This window comes from Leguminivora glycinivorella, chromosome 14 (assembly GCF_023078275.1).
Source record: "Leguminivora glycinivorella isolate SPB_JAAS2020 chromosome 14, LegGlyc_1.1, whole genome shotgun sequence".
Lineage (NCBI taxonomy): Eukaryota > Metazoa > Arthropoda > Insecta > Lepidoptera > Tortricidae > Leguminivora > Leguminivora glycinivorella.
This window is the reverse complement of record NC_062984.1, coordinates 4,153,733-4,170,752: the sequence shown is the minus strand read 5'-3', so window position 1 is coordinate 4,170,752 and position 17,020 is coordinate 4,153,733. Positions and strand designations below refer to the sequence as shown.

Below are 17,020 nucleotides of genomic sequence, written 5' to 3'. Positions count from 1 at the left end.
TTTGTACACATATTTAAAGTCACATACAGGTCGAACGCGATTAATTAACATTATTTTTACCTTTTTTCCCAACGTTTCGGCCAGGTTGCACTGGCCGTGGTCGCGGAAGACTGACGTCTCAGCAAAATGTCACCGGAGATGTAAACAACACAAAACTACCCGATATTAATTTATATAAATGTTCGGGGTAGACAAATAAATATAATCTACCCGCTTTTAGTTAATGTTTATTTCCCACCATGTTTATTTTAAAGGTAAAAATAATGTTAATTAATCGCGTTCGACCTGTATGTGACTTTAAATATATGTTTAATGATTTCTTATCAAGTGCTAAAATATAAAGTTTCATGGTTTTATCTTTTAAAATTAAGATATCCCATACAAACTTTCAACCTCTTTTTCAACCCCTTCATCCCTTTTTTTCGAAATAAAAAGTAGCCTATGTTCTGTCTCAGGGTCTAAAGATTGTCTGTTCCAAATTTCATCAAATTCGGCTGCGTGGTTTAAGCGGGAAAGCGTAACAGACAGACAGACAGACAGACAGACAGACAGACAGACAGACAGACAGACAGAGTTACTTTCGCATTTATAATATTAGTATGGATATGGATATGTTCTGTTATGAATTTAATTATTTTTGACTTTGACATGTGTCGTATGAAAAAACTGATACGGAAAATAAACACGCAATATGTATGAAGTCGTTTATTTCGATCTTAATAGTTACGTAACGTAAATATTATCGTGTTGCCGCGAGTCGGCAACATTAAGTACACAGCAAAAAGGAGTGTACAAGCTCTAAGGAGGGTTCGGGTTGACGATGACTCAAAGGACAATAGACGGAACAAGTTAGTTCCGTAAGTCCTCCCGTCATCAGCACACCGCACCCTCGTTGAGCTCTGGCAGCCTTACTCACCGACAGGAACACAAGACTATGAGTAGGGTCTAGTGCTATTTGGCTGCGGTCTTCTGTAAGGCGGAGGTAATCCCCAGTTGGGCTCTGCTCTAGATTCGAGCGAGACGATATCCGCTGTGCTGTGCCCTACCACACAAAGCGGAATATCATTCGCTATGCCCTACCTCCTACAAACCTAATTCTTAATGTAACCTAATTCTTAAGTAAAAACTTGTGAATGTCTAAAATACATGGTGCCTAGAATCTTTAATGACACCTTCAGATATAAAAAGTGCATGTGTGACAAAACATCATTTAAGAAGAAAGTAAGCAGCGTACTCACAACTAAATTTAAAAACACCATACAGTAAAAGTAATATTATATTAAGAAATATGTACATATAAGTAATAATAATAGTGAATCTTACGTATACACCTACCCAATGGCAAACAAGATATTACAGTGCTGTATTGTCTTGTTTGCCATTGCTAGTAAACAATATAAGTAGATATAGAACCTAATGTATTAGGAGCCTCGTCTGCCAACAAACCATACTCTGGTTTGGCAGAATTTAAAATTTAGTTTTAAGTTTTAGTTTTGAATAAACATTTATTATTTCATTTATTTCAAATAACCCCTTACTTATCAACAATACCAACTACATTCCCATCTTCCCGTAAAAATGTCGTCGAAAACTTTAAATTATACCAATACTCCTATCGGGAAACGAAACGTAGAAGACCGACTTAATACGATACCAAGTGAAATTTATTCTATTCCTTTCACATAAGGACTCTTTCGTCTCTCGTGAGTTTAAGTTTCTCCCTAGGGGTTGACCCATGAGCGTTTTGTACTTATTTCCAATAGGTATCATTTTCGTCAACATGTATGACATATGAAAAGGGTGGACGACATAATCCTGACAGGGTCTTTGTGTTATTCTGAGTTTTGGGGTTCCATGGTTAATATGAAGAAATCTAAAGGGTTTGCCACGCAAGTCCTCTTGGCCGCTTACCATAATAGGCTAATTTCCTAGACTTAAAATAACTAACTAACTAACTAGTATGGCACTGTGATCCAAAGAGGATCTTGGCCTCCAAAACGAGAGCACGCCACTTATCCCGATCCTGCGCAGCTTCCTGCCAATTATCGGCTTGTAGCTGACACAGATCCGCCATCACGCTGTCTCCCCAGCGGTATCTGGGCCGACCCGCCGGGCGGCCACCAGTTAAAATAAAATATTTAAAAAAAATGCAGTGCATGAAATAAAGCACCACAAAATTAGAAGAAAAATATTGACAGTAGTTATTTTTAAACATAATTTCTATTTAATAATTCAAAAAGAAAGATATAATATAAAGTAAATGAATTGACCGTGACGTCACTCCTCAGTATTTCATAGTAATTCCATATTAGCAAATAGTGAAATGAAATGAAATGAAATGAAATATTTATGAAATGAAATATTTATTTTTCCAAGTAGGCATATTACAATGCGCTTATGAACGTCAAATAAAACTACGCCGGCTCTAACCCTACGCCTCAGCCTCGAGAAGATTTCAGTCCCCCCTCAGTTGGAGGAGGGTATCCACTATGGGACCGGCAAGAAACTCGGCGGGCCACTTCTTTTCAAAACATTACATCTTATATTTAACATGCATTAAAAAAAAAAACAAGATACAATTTAATAAGCAAAAGTATTCATAAAAAAAAATATTAACACAAGAAATTATACAAAGTACAAAGCTATTATGATTATTAATAAGAGATGTTAGAGATGTATAGAGTCTCTAAGTGTCAAAGTACATCTAAAAAAATTATACATGAAGAAAAAACCGAATAACTAAAATAACTTTAGAGTTGTAAAAGACTCTTGTTGTCTTAAGCAAAGGAAAAAAAAATATATATGTATACTTAATCTACTTTTTTCCTTGGAGATGTATATGGTCTCCAAGAGTCAGAAAGAAAAATAAACAAACAAGGACCGAACAGAGTGCCTCAACGTAATCTCATTCAAAATTAATGTTACATAGAATAGCATAGCCCCTATTAGCTGAAACAGACCGGTCTTCACAAACAGCACCCGTTCACGAATATGGCGCGTATCTCAGCCATCGCCTCCCTCAACCTTCATTCGGGAAGGTGGCGACCCGATCAACGACGTCACCGTAAGCAAAGACTTTTTAGCGAGCATGACATGTTCAAGCTGTCCGGGCTGTATTAAATATTCCAACAATAAGTGAATACGGTATACCTAGATGTAAGACACAACATTCCGTGCTTGTATGTTACATAGTTTAAATTGACTTAATTGAAAACAAGATCTTGGGAGATGTAAAAGGTCCCCACAGTCAATTATAATTAATGGGATATAATAAAAAATAAAAATTTGGAGGTGTAAAGGTTCTCCAAGTGTCAAAAGAACTAGAAATAGAAAAAAAAAATGCGTATGAAATACAAATTTCACGTCAAGAGACTGTTAAGCTAGCAATCTCCAACTAATTCTACAGAATACATAACTAGTATGTACTCAACAAGTCAATATATATATATATACCAAATTATAATTATACAATAATAAGGATCAATAATTTAAACAGCCAGTAGCAACAGCGCCTTAAGCATGACACAATGACTCCCCGGGACACTGCTAGCAAAACTATGACAGATTTTGAGCCTGGATAGTCGGCCATGGTGTAGTATCTCCCAGGTAATCATCAATTTTGTAGTACCCCTTTTTGAGAAGTGCACTTTTTATGTACTTCTTGAATGAAGTAAAGGGCAGATCCCATGCCTCTAAGGGTACCTTATTATAAAATGTTACACAGTTTCCCAGGAACGATTTCTTCACTTTCTGTAGACGAAACTTGGAAACCGCTAGCTTATGTTTGTTCCGTGTATTATAACTATGAATATCTGACAGTTTCTTAAAGGACTCTATATTCTTATGAGTATACATTATCACATCTAGTATGTATTGTGAAGCTACTGTAAGGATGTCTATCTCCTTAAAGCGTTCCTTCAGTGAGTCACGTGACGCCATGTTGTAGATAGATCGTATTGCCCGTTTCTGGAGAACGAAGATGGTTTGAATATCTGCTGCTTTTCCCCAGGCCAATATGCCGTAAGACATAACACTATGAAAGTAACTGAAATAAACTAGGCGAGCTGTCTCCACATCAGTTAATTGCCTAATTCTCCTTACGGCATACGCGGCAGAGCTCAACCTTTTTGCTAGGGCAGATATATGAGGACCCCATTGCAGATTGCAATCTAAAGTAAGACCAAGAAAGAGCGTATTCTCGACAAGGTCCAGGTTTTCGCCATTCAGCGTGATGGTAGTATCTGTCTTCCTTACATTGGGTAAAGAGAATTTAACACATTTCGTCTTCTTGGCATTAAGGAGCAAGTTATTTGCTGTAAACCATTCTAGTACCTCCTTCAAAGTTTCATTCACATGGCTATAGTCACTCAGTTGCCTATCAACTTTGAAAATTAGTGAAGTATCATCAGCAAATAAGACTATCTCACATTTGTTCTTTACAAGACATGGCAAATCATTTATATACACAAGGAAAAGAAAAGGTCCCAGAATAGAACCCTGTGGTACTCCAAGCTTTACAGTTGTACCGTTAGATTCAGTACCATTTACAACCACTTTCTGGGTTCTTTCGTTTAAGTAAGATTCAACAAGCTGTAAAGCTTTAGAGGATAGACCGTAGTGCTTCAGCTTGTGTAGTAGTGTGTCGTGCTCCACACAATCGAAAGCTTTGGAGAGATCGCAGAAAATACCGATAGCATCTAACGAGAGTTCCCAGGCATCGTATATGTGCTTGATTAGCACAGAGGCAGCATCTGTCGTCGAACGACCTCGTGTAAAACCAAATTGCTGATGCTGAAGTAATCCATTCGTGTTAAAATGTCGAAGCAACTGGTTCAATATAATTTTCTCAAACACTTTGCTGAGAACGGGAAGTATGGAAATTGGTCTAAAATTTCCAAGGTCATCCTTGCTGCCTGATTTAAACAGAGGAATAACCTTACTATACTTCATCAGATTGGGAAACACACATTCCCTAACACAAGCGTTAAACACATCGGCTAGATAAGGTGCCACGACGTCAATAATTGAATACACGACTTTCACAGATATCCCCCAAATGTCCTCACTGTTTTTAACTTTTAAGGACTTGAAAGTTTTAATAATCTCTTCGGGGTCAGTAAATTGGAAATATAATTCCATGCTGCATTTCTTAACATTGTAATTGTCCAAGTAGAGACCTGCCTTAACTACAGAGGAGTTTAAATTCCGTGTAGTATCAGTGGCTATGTTGGTGAAAAAGTGTTGAAAGGCGCCAGCAACATCGTCGTCTGCAGACAATACTTGGTCTTGAACTTTTAGTGTGTAATGGCCATCACGGGGTTTCGTCTTCCCGGTTTCAGCGTTTATCATATTCCAGGTAGCTTTTATTTTATTGTCTGCCGACCTGACCTTCTTGCTTAAGAATGCAGACTTAGCCGCGGCGCAAACTTTCTTAAACACTTTTGAATACCTCCTTACATATTCAGTAAAATTTTCATCATGGTTAAAATTCCTCATTTCATACAGGTCATACAATCTCTTCCTGCTTCTGTGGATACCGACGGTGGCCCAGTCACTAAACTTTGACTTCAATTGGCCTTGCTGTACAGTCTTCGTCTTAAAAATATTCTTGTGGACGTCGTGGATGACACTCGACAGTTCCCCGTATAATGTATCAGGATCTTGCTTGCTTATACCTGTCAAAGTAGGTACCTGCGATATAATAGATTCTCTAAACTTATCCATTCGGCTAGCAGTGATAGGCCTATACGTAATCGCTTGCTGTTGTTTTACAATGTTGACTTGGAAATAAGCTTTCTGACCACAGTGATCAGAGCTGAAACAACTAAAGACATCTTTCTTTTCAACTTCACAATTACAGAATATATTATCCAAACAAGTCGCCGTACTGGCTGTAATTCTTGTGGGCTCGTGGAAAAGCGGAAACAAGTCAAAAGACTGAAAAAGATTTAAGAATCTAACTGTGTGTCCATGCGTGGGATCTAGTATATTAACATTAAAGTCCCCACAAATTATTATCTTCTTACTGCTAACAAACACTCGTCTCAACGCATCTTCCATCACAGACTCAAAAACGCTAAAATCCGCCGAAGGTGGTCTGTAGACGCACATTATAATGTGATCCTCCAATTCTATACATGATATTTCTATAGTTCGCTCAGTAGAAAGTTTAACTATGTCATTTCTTTCTTTACATTTAAATTTATTTTTTACTATAATCAATGATCCCCCGTGAATGGCGGACTTTCTACTGAACGAGCTAATTATGTCATAATTACAGATATTAAATACTAATAATTCATATTCTTTGAGCCAGTGCTCCGTAACGCACATGACATCAATATCTTGTGATTCTAAGAAAAGAACCACCTCTAACTCTTTGCTGGAGAAGCCCTGTAGGTTTTGGTGAACTAACCTAAGCTCACGGGGCCTCTCCGCTGTCTCAGCCGTCAGTTTAAATGCTGTGGGCGGCCCGCGGGGAGGCTGCGCACGCGCCGGCGCTCGCCGCGCGGCCGGCACCGTTGCCACTGGCCGAAATGTCAAAAAACCCCGGTTCTACGTTGTAAGCTAGTAATTTTGCTGTCGTCACTTTACAATTCCGTGGTACATTCAAATAATTATCTCTTAGTCTAAAACGGTAATTATTTCTTTTATACATAATGTTCAGATCAATAAAATGGTAAGCGCTTTCGTAACAAGTCGCATTGTACAACATGGAATTTAACTCCGACACTCTAACGTTGTGCTCATGGGAAACAGAGTCAGAATACGGAAAAGAGCATAAAATAATTTTATAAATTCCATGTCGCTCAATGTCGGACAGCGTGCGTATGAGGGATCCCACGTGAGATCTCTTCACACCCACACTATCGCCGAGGTGTATAATCAGAGTGGTGCCACTGTCAAACTTGTCCCTCGCCAGGCGGCGCACGACCGATTCGACGGAGGCACCACGCAAGCACACATTTGTTACACTTTGCCGGAGACATTCACCCAGCAGCACGCCGAGGCCGGCCCCGATTGCGTCAGAATAGATGACCGTCGACCGCGGAGGGTCCCGGCTCCGAGCGCGCGGAGCGCCGGGCGCCGGGGCGGGCGCCGCGCTCGACGCGCGCGCCGGCGACGGGGCCGGCGGCCGAGGCTCAGGCTCGACGGTCAGCCGCTCCAGAGCCAGCCGCAGGAGGCTCGACGGTGTCGGGGCCGGCGACCGCGGCTCAGGCTCGACGGTCAGCCGCTCGAGAGCCAGCCGCAGGAGGCTCGGCGGCGACGGAGCCGGCGCGGCGACGGCGGGGCTCGGCGGGACAGGGCGGCGGGCGGCGGGCTCGGCTCGCGGCGCGGAGAGGGCGCGGGCGCGGGCGCGGGCGCGGGCGCGGGGCTCGGGCGCGGGCGCGGGCGCGGGGCTCGGGCGCGGCGCGAACAAGGCACGCAGCGCGGGCGACCCCGGCGCCGCCAGCGCGGCACGGAGCGCCGGCGAGTGCGGCGCGGCGGGGCGCCGCCGAGCAGGCGCAGGCGAGTCCATACACACCGGGTACCCGCTCGATGGATCTAGAACATTATTCATAAAAGATATGTACTCGTGTAATGCATTACTTGTCAATTCATATCTATTATTCAGGTCTTTCAGTTTTGATTCTAATTTGTACAATTCATCGGAGCGACTGTTCAACTCCTGTGCTGTCAGGTCGAGTCGGTGTTGACAATTTAGAAGTTCATCGCTTAAGGCGACACTGTTACATCTGGACTGTATTGTCTTAAACATAGAATTTTGTCGTTTAACTAAAAGCTTTGATTTCTTTATAAATTTGCTTAACTTTAAGTATTTTTTAATTTTATTTGACCCCTTCAATGTCACTCTGGGATCACTGCCGCCCTCTAAGTGCACAGACTCCTTTAAATCTACATGGTCCTTCATTGGGGAGCACGGTGCACTGTCATGAACCACATCTAAATCGAAGCTATTAAATTCAGCAAATATACTTAAATTGTTTTCAGCCGGAGCGGAGTTCCCGGAGCAATACTTGCAATACCGTTTTGAATCCGACTCCTGCAGTTGCTGCTCGAGGTCCCGGATGCGTTGTAATGCCTGCTCATGTATCTCTTGGCAATGCTGGAACCTTTCTACGACTGCCTGGAGTTCATCTCGTTGTCCTTGCAGGTCTTCATACTCGACATCTTGATTGGCTAGCTGATTTTTGAGGCTTGTGTTTGTTCTTACAACACGCTCAATCTCCTGCTCACTCTCCTCCTGTTCCTGAAGGAGCTTTTTGTTGAACTCATTAGCTAATTTAAGTTCTTCCTGTAGTTGCTTCATTCTAGCCATTATCACATCCCGACGTGTTGTCATCTTAGTAGTTTGTTCTGTAACATTATTCATCATGTGAGATATTTAAGCCTAAATGTATTGTTAAAATATATTAATTAGGGCTTTGACAGGATATATTGTAACTAAGATAACAAGAATATGGAATCACTGCCTTGATAATAACAAGATTTCATATAACAAACTTTGTAATTCACTTTGTTGCAAGTTACACGGGATACCAGTGAGTAAGGTTTTATTAGTTTGAGTTGGTTTAACAAAGAAAATATAAATATGGGAAGTTAAAATACTATTATGTAGATCAAGTGTTTAGAAACATAAAACACAAAAATAACCTATAACAGTTACTAGTTCAATACAAATACACTGTAAAACTACACTTAAATATTAAGTAAGCAATACTCATCTGTAAATATCTTCCAAAAAACACCACTAAATACGGTGTAATTTTAAATCTTGAACGTTACTCCGTTGACAGTTGTCGTACTTTTGTCGTCAATATTTGGCTTCACAGGCTGCATGAAAACTTATGATAACACTTTCACACTTTAATTAGGATGTGGTACATCCATTTATCACTGTAATTCCTAATATTTTACATTTTTAATAATTTTGACAGTTTATACAGACAGAAATAGTTTTGACAGTTCTTAAAATGAAGCTGATTTGACTAGTAGGAAACTATAGCCTATTCGGACCGTATACGTGTTTGCATCTGTCTGTGGTATAAAATAACCTAACCACAAAATTTAAATAAAAAAATAAAAAAACCGGCCAAGAGCGTGTCGAGCCACGCTCAGTGTAGGATTCCGTAGTTTTCCGTATTTTTCTCAAAAACTACTGAACCTATCAAGTTCAAAGCAATTTTTCTAGAAAGTCTTTATAAAGTTCTAGAGGTCCAGTTTTCCATACAAACTGGACGCCGTCCCGCTGGCCATCCTAAATATCGTTGGGCAGATAGAGTGGAAGCAGATCTCCGTGAACTCGGCGTTAACGAGGGCTGGCGAGAGGTCGCTCTGGACCGCGTAAAGTGGCGTGCTCTTGTGTTGGAGGCCAAGACTCAATTTGGGTCGTCGCGCCAACAAAGTAAGTAAGTGATGTTGATATTGTCAGTCAGTCAGTCAGTCGGGTTCTTCTTTTATATCTTTAGATGTACAGATGTACAATTGTACATTTGTGCAAGTTATGGAAAATTTTTAGAAACACAAGGTAGCATCACGATCCGTGAAGTAGTAAAAATAAACAGATTCTTTATTTTATTTAAGACTTTTTCAAATGAACATTTCACAATTTTCGAAGCCTACAGACATATGCTTAGTTACTTACTAATGTTTAATGAGCTAATTTAAATGATTTGAACTTTATACATATTATAATTTTCATTTAGAATTTTTTTTTTTTTTTTTTCTTTATTTAGAAACAAACAGTCATATACAAGAAATAACAGAAAATAAGCAACAAAAAACCAGACCTATAGTTTCCTTAATTGCACATAAGAATTACGAAGCTAATACTTTACATACAAAAGAAATTGTTTTGTAAAGATAACAGTGTTTGTTTTTTATTAAGTACTTATTATTATTATTTTGTACAGAATTCAGTGGCCGCTTGACTTTAGTGTAACTTGGTGTAACTCTTTTACAGTAGATTGCGCTAACATTCCGTTTAAGACATATTAAAGATAATCTGTCAGGTTTCAAAAATACTTACTTAAAAATGTGTTTCTGCAAACAAAAACGTCATTATTGCATATCCTATCCATATCGTATATAGAGCAAATATTTGACTTAAATTAATTTCGAATCGAGCCGAAAATAAAAATTTAGCATTCCATTTCTAAAGCTAAGAATTCGTACCCATAGTCATGAATACGAGTTTCGCTCGAGTTTTCCATTTTTCTCTCATTCAAACAATGTGGATATTTTTGCTTTTCTTCTTTAGCATCTTTATACCGCAAATAATCCAAGCAACATGGTGGAAGAATGAATTGTTATAACAATGCAGATACCAAAGAGTCGCATTCCAGGTATTTTGCATTATTCCGCGATAGGGATTGCAATTTGATTTGGGTCTGGTAACCTGGCCGGATCCGGCACTTTAGGATCTGCCGCATCTGATCAAAGCAATCGGATCAGATCATCGGATCAAAGTAAATGAAAATTACAACATCTTAATAGAGCACGTTATGTGTTTTAGATAATATAAACTTTCCTGCTTTGCCTAATAGTTGACTGGTAGAATAATGACTGGTGTCATTAAGTTCTCCTATTGCACGCTGAATTTCTTTTCTTCAATGAAGATGAAATAAATAAAGATGCGGAAGAATGAGTTGAACAGAAGAAAGAACGAATGAAGGAATTGGAGATTATTCGATAAATTAATTATAGTGTTTGTATTTAGAACTTTGTTTCTACAGTTTGTCTTACATTATGTTAGGTCTGTACAACATTCCATTCTCCTTTATCGACCATTAATTCATTAATTTCTTTGACGACCGGTCTGGCCTAGCGGGTAGGGACCCTGCCTGCTAAGCCGCGGTCCCGGATTCGAATCCCGGTAAGGGCATTTATTTGTGTGATGAGCACAGATATTTGTTCCTGAGTCATGGATGTTTTCTATGTATATAAGTATTTACATATTATATTTATATATATATCGTTGTCTGAGTACCCACAACACAAGCCTTCTTGAGCTTACCGTGGGACTCAGTAAATCTGTGTAAGAATGTCCTTTAATATTTATTTCTTTATTTATTTATTTATCTTTCGTCATCTCAACAGTCAATTCTTTCCTTTCTCACACAATTTATCATTTATATCCTCTTTCACCCTTCACCGTTTACCCTTCTCTCTCCGCGCATCAACATTGATCCCTAAGACTATTTTGCTTATATGGCATGCGTATCTCCTCATTACATGCCCATACCACGCTAAGTTTTGTCTTCTCTATTATTAGCGCTTCTATAAGTACAGTGAGATTGATGTACTTCTTTTTGATACCTTTTATTTATTTAATTATTAAAAAGTTCTAAATTATCCTGCACATACGCGCTAAAACCTAAAAAGTAATTTTTCTACTCCCGAACTGATTCGTCATTTACAGGGTAGTGCATAGATTTTTAAAACCCTACATAACTTTTAAGTCTATTCCCAAAGCCAGCGTCCGCCAGCTTTCCGCGCATGCGCACAGTAACGAAAAAACTGAAAACGCATTGTTTGGCCCTGTAACCATGGCAACACATTGTTATAACGATACTGGCTTTGGGCAGCTGCGCTGGCAGTGCAAACCTTTGCGTCAAAATACAGGAAACAGTGTAAATTTAACGAAAGTTATTCTACTAGTACCAAACTATTAAAAACTAAGTGCATGGTCGTAGAAAAACTATTGTATGCAACGGTGTATAACTGAGCCAAAAAATACTAGTGGCGTCTTTATTAACAATTTTCGGCTTCGACTCAAATTGTTACTCAAGCAATCGTCTTTTTTGACCTCCTCTAAACGCCTGTTGTATAACATACTATTATTTATCTTTGATATCTTTTTAAAAAACCGGGTTCATACTGGCCGGATCCGGCCTAAATCAAACCCTACTCCGCGAATATCTTACATTACGTCTAAAATATAAAAGAGGCATTCTTGGAGTACTGCAATGCTGCGAATGTGGATCGTCTCTGGGGTGACGCTGCATAACTTGAGATATGTCTTGTCATTCTGTATTTTCTGTAAGGTTAAAGTACCAGTGCTCAATAGTCCAGTAGGTGCCACTTTCAAACTTAAGTCATTGTCAATACATATGTCGCGAATATCGCGAATTATCATGTCGTTGTCACTGTGATTCAATAGATGGCGCTAACGAATCATCCATGTTATATGGCTATGCTAGGTGAACGTAATTTTTATAGGTAAGATTGGAGGGTGGTTGCGCGAGGCGGTGGAAAAAGACCGGGTGCGCGTGCGGACAGAGCTAAGTCGAAGTAATTTTACGGACATCATTTTAGAGAGTTTCTCGTAGTGTTAATCCATAGTATGTGTTCTGTCTCATGTCATGTAGATTCTTAGAGTAGTGTAGATATTTGGAGTGAAGTGATCAGAGGAAATCGTTGAATCGGTAAAGGTGAACTCAAGGTGAACCCCGTTCCTCACAGTGGTCGCTATGAGGGGAGGTTGGGGGCGACTACGATTAAGCTCAAAGAACCAGGTGGACAATCACGTAGAAGTGAGGCGCATTCGTGAGTACCTATGAGTATAAGACTCGACGAGAAATCGTCATCTCACCATTTGTCCAGGCCTTGTGTGTTTCATATCCTAGTAACAGTATCATGAAGGGCATCCTCTCATTGGTGAGCGTGACGACAACATAAATAAAAGAAGTGACGACAACATAAATAAGAGACGAGTGTTATAATTTTTTTGGGAGTTACCTTAACTACTTATAAACGTATCGATACTTTTGCAGAGAACTTGCATTGTCATAAAAAAATTTAGATGTATGTCTACCACTTGGATATGTTGAAAAAGTGCACACTGAACAAAACTTTTGTATACCTACTTACTTACGTCAAATTGTTCAATTTTTGATACTTGCTGAATTCAAATTACGTTCAAAGATATTCCTAATAACTTAAGGAAAAAATTTAATAGTTATTATTGATAATGGAGACTGGATGAGGCCACATGAATACAATAAAAAAAATAAATGATTATATATTATATAAATTTTTGTTTGGTGATTTAGAACGTTCTCAATGATCATTACGGTGCTTCTGGATTTTTTGTTTTGCTAAAACGTTATTATTGATTGTTGATTAATAGTACATTACTACAGAGGCCGGGACAAATGGGGCAACCCCATTTCCCGCCGAGGTATGTATAGTGCTTTTCTCAAACATGGTATGAAATAAATAAAGTCTACTGAAAATTTGGATGGCTGTATCTCCTAAACGGTGCGTCGTAGCGCAAAAATAATCGAATTTTCGTTCCCCTTTAATGCCCCGTATACGCCTATAAAAAAACAAAAAATTAAAAAAAAACGAAAAAAATTTTTTTTGTATGAAAACGCACCCAAAATCAAATATTGTCTAGGGCCCGTACCAGTTGCAGTCGGCACGTCTATAAAGCCCCTTATAGTTTTTTTTAATTGGCTAAATACCTGGATGTTATGTCACAATTATCTGTGTTTGGAAATTAAAAAGAACACTTTGCCGGCCTTGGCCTGCAAGGTTTGTATGAAATTCCATTATCTATCAATCGTCCTAGCCGCACCTGCAACGTCATACTTCGCTGCCAATTATAAGGCACATAACATCAATATTTCATACCATGTTTGAGAAAACAATGTTCTTTAAGACACAATTCCTTCCGAGGAATTCAGAAGTAGCAGCGACAGAAATTATGAAAGAACGTCCCGGAGAAAAGCGACGTTGTAACAATATTTATTTTGTACTCATTAAAAATGTGTATTCTTTGCAGTTTTATTCAAACGCCAAGCTGCATGTTTTGCTCTAAAAGCCATTTAATGTTGCATACACAGGTTCACAATGAATAAACTTTCTTCTTATTTGCATAGCCTTATCTCGGCATATTGTTACAGATCTCGAGAGCTTGACATTTTTTTGGTAAATAATCACAAGATGTACCATTAGTTCAGCATCGAAAATACTAGTTTTTGTGGGTGCTGCTGCTATCTGATATTTCAACTAATAGGATTTGTTTGACTTCGTCAGTTTTCTTAAAATTGTGTTCCTCTATAACCGGGTTTAGAACTCGCGACCATTGCATTGAAAAAATGGAGTTGCATGCTTACCGTCAGGCCACTTCAATGGAATCTTCAATCAATAACAACCATTAAGTACAAGATTTACACTTTCACACAGACCGCCTGATGTCTGTCTCCATTTATTACCATTTGTTTTGTCTCCACTGTATCTTTTGCTGAGGTGTCCCAATAAAAATTATTCCATTATATTCTATTCATTTTCTCAGGTTTTCCTAAAGCTCCTGAGAATGTTAATATCTCTCGGCACAGCTGAACCTATCAGTCAGAGTGTCCATAAACAATGTCGGACGAAGGTTTAATAGTCGCACTTAATTTGATGGCTGCAGGACCCGTCTGTTTAACAGCTCGTAAACTTGCTTCTCTATTCACAGAATGCTGACGAAGACGCTGTAAATGTAGTTAAAAAAGAAACGGAAAATACTTAGTCCTATATTATTCGAAGAATCCACATTCTAAAAGCGAGATAATCACCTCTTAAACTTATGTAAAATAAGTTTGTTGTTGCATGACTTCATTTTATTAAGTAGTTGACACAAAGAGTAGCACATTTTGACTTGACATTTGGATGGAATAAGTCATATATTTTTGTCTCGTATGTCCCGGGTACAACTCGTAGAAATAAAAGAAAATTCCAAACTAAAAATAAGTCCGAGTTTTACTAGGTTAGAGTACATCTTACTCGTATTTGCGTCTGCGACTCTTGTCAACTGCTTTGAATGCAATTGAATTTAATACGTAGGCTTATACTAAAGCCTTTAATTGACAGACATAAAGGCCCTTTCAAATACAAAACCACGCAATTACTGCCTTAGGCGAGCACGTAAACACCTTCATTAGCAAATGCAGCACTAGAGTCGCGCGGTGTAATTTGCGTGCGTCAATGTGCGTCTAGCCTCAAAAGACTGCTAGTTGGGGACCGTGCTAGGCTTAGTTGGTAAAAGCGAGAAGCGCGTGGAGTTTTTTGTCAAACGAGAAAATAACTGATTCATAGCAATTTTAGGTCATTATGAGTCTATTCAAATACCGTTTGGCCTATTGGATGCAGCAAGAGAATCATCGCGTTGTAATTTGCGTCCGTTAATGTGCGTCTAGCCTCAAGAGACTGCTAGCTGGGGACCGTGCAAGGCTTAGATGGTGTAAGTAAGTCTATTATTTTTGTACATACACGTCTGTATCCTATAAAGGGGTAGACAGGCAGAACACATGAAACTACTCAAGTTTCAGTGCCGCTCTTGGCAGAGTGACCAAGGGTTGAAAGAGAAAAGGATTTATTTTCATGTTTGTCATTATCCTCCTTGTGTTATCCCGGCATTTGCCACGGTTCATGGGAGTCTGGGGTCCGCTTTGACAACTAATCCCTCTTGGCGTAGGCACTAGTTTTACGAAAGCGACTGCCATCTGACCATCCAACCCGAAGGGTAACTAGGCCTTATTGGAGTTAGTCCGGTTTCCTCACGATGTTTTCCTTCACCGAAAAGCGACTCGCAAATGTCAAATGGCATTTCGCACTTAAGTTCAGAAAAACTGATTGGTACGAGCCGGGTTCGAACCCGCGACCTCCGGATCGAAAGTCGCACGTTCTTACCGCTAGGCGACCAGCGCTTTTCATGTTTGTATTTGCCTGAAAGTAGTGAAGCTAACAAATGTTTTATTTTTAATTAGAAGTGTTTAACTTGCACCACCAACTCCTCGTCCCGTAGTTGTACTCCAAACACAATGCCTTCTTTGCCGCATGCAAAGGATCCCGGTGGTTCGCGGTTCGCTCCCCTGATGCAAGTACGAGTACTTTGACTTGGAGATGTGATGAGCAGACACCGTTCACATAGCTATTAGGTTGAATATATGGTTTTATGAGTTGTATTTTTATGATAAGAATAATACAACATTTACTTTTTATTTCAAAATATGTCCAAAAATGTATTTCACATTTTTTACTATTATATTTTAAAAATACCAGCCAAATACAAGTGTAGTTTTTGAGATTTTTATGTATGTGTCTTATTAAGAAGCATTTGATGCATTTGAAAATCTTGTTGCCAAAACGAATATTGCTTACATTCTCCCCGTAGGGAATTTTGTAACAACACGATTATATATTCAAAGCAATACTTTTTCTTTCATTTCTACTTTATTGGAAACTTTTTCCCCTTCCGTATCTGCCGATACGCAGCAACAACATCGTTATCAAAAGAAACAAGTTAACAAGCAAATAAAGACAAAGAAAACGAATCAATTACTCAATACGAAACAATAGAAAGTCATAATTGCATTTGAATCGAAATATTCGAACGGTGAAGTCCGAACGAAGAAAAAACTGAAAGTCCGTTCAAAATGGCGTGCGTTTTATGTGAGAAATTGTGACTTATATCGTTTTGTGCATAGATAGCAGAAACCCCTAAAGAAATATACAACGTGTTTCCGGTATCACTCAAAACCTCAGACACCCCAACTGATTTTTATTTTTTTAACTCATCTAAAGTATTCATATTTTAATCTGATGATTACTTTTTTTTTAAATTGAATTTTTAATTTTCTGTAAAGCTCTACCTGACTCTTAGCTCTACACTCAATAAAATAATTGCTAACTACCATAATAAACTGTAAAACTATTTATTTGTGTACGTTACTGCAACGACATAAGGTTTACCAATAGACAGCTAAGATGTCACTGTAAAACACTTTAAAGCTTTGTCACAGTAAACTTCAAATTGGACAGGTAATCGCAGTAAGCAAATTTAAACCCAATATTCAAAATGACAAGGTTGTAATTAGGTACGAGTTCAATTTGTTATGACTTATGATAAACATTAAGATTAAACTGACAAACAACGTCAAACTCGTAGCGGAAAAAAAAATCGTCCAAGTAACCAGCCAGTATTAATACTCCTAAATAAACAACCTCTAGCAATACGATACGATAATAC

The 17,020-nt window shown here is 38.8% G+C and overlaps 1 protein-coding gene across 1 annotated transcript; it reads right to left on the bottom strand.

Moving 5' to 3' along the window:
- Positions 1 to 1,421: 1,421 nt before the first annotated feature.
- On the bottom strand, positions 1,422 to 8,920 carry LOC125233496 (arp2/3 complex-activating protein rickA-like). The gene is made up of 5 exons (XM_048139534.1): positions 8,727 to 8,920; positions 7,383 to 8,358; positions 6,829 to 7,292; positions 6,416 to 6,527; positions 1,422 to 1,434 (listed from the first exon to the last, which is right to left on the bottom strand). The coding sequence occupies exons 2-5, from the start codon at positions 8,342 to 8,344 to the stop codon at positions 1,422 to 1,424; spliced, it is 1,551 nt and encodes a 516-aa protein (XP_047995491.1). The 5' UTR covers positions 8,345 to 8,358; positions 8,727 to 8,920.
- Between the last annotated feature and the right edge of the window lie 8,100 nt (positions 8,921 to 17,020).

Coding starts and splice junctions, on each gene's coding strand:
- LOC125233496 (XM_048139534.1), bottom strand. CDS start 8,344: ATGACAACACGTCGGGATGTGATAATGGCTAGAATGAAGCAACTACAG. Junction 7,293..7,382: donor AGCCCCGCGCCCGCGCCCGC/GCCCGAGCCCCG, acceptor TGTCCCGCCGAG/CCCCGCCGTCGCCGCGCCGG. Junction 6,528..6,828: donor TCACGTGGGATCCCTCATAC/GCACGCTGTCCG, acceptor CATTTCGGCCAG/TGGCAACGGTGCCGGCCGCG.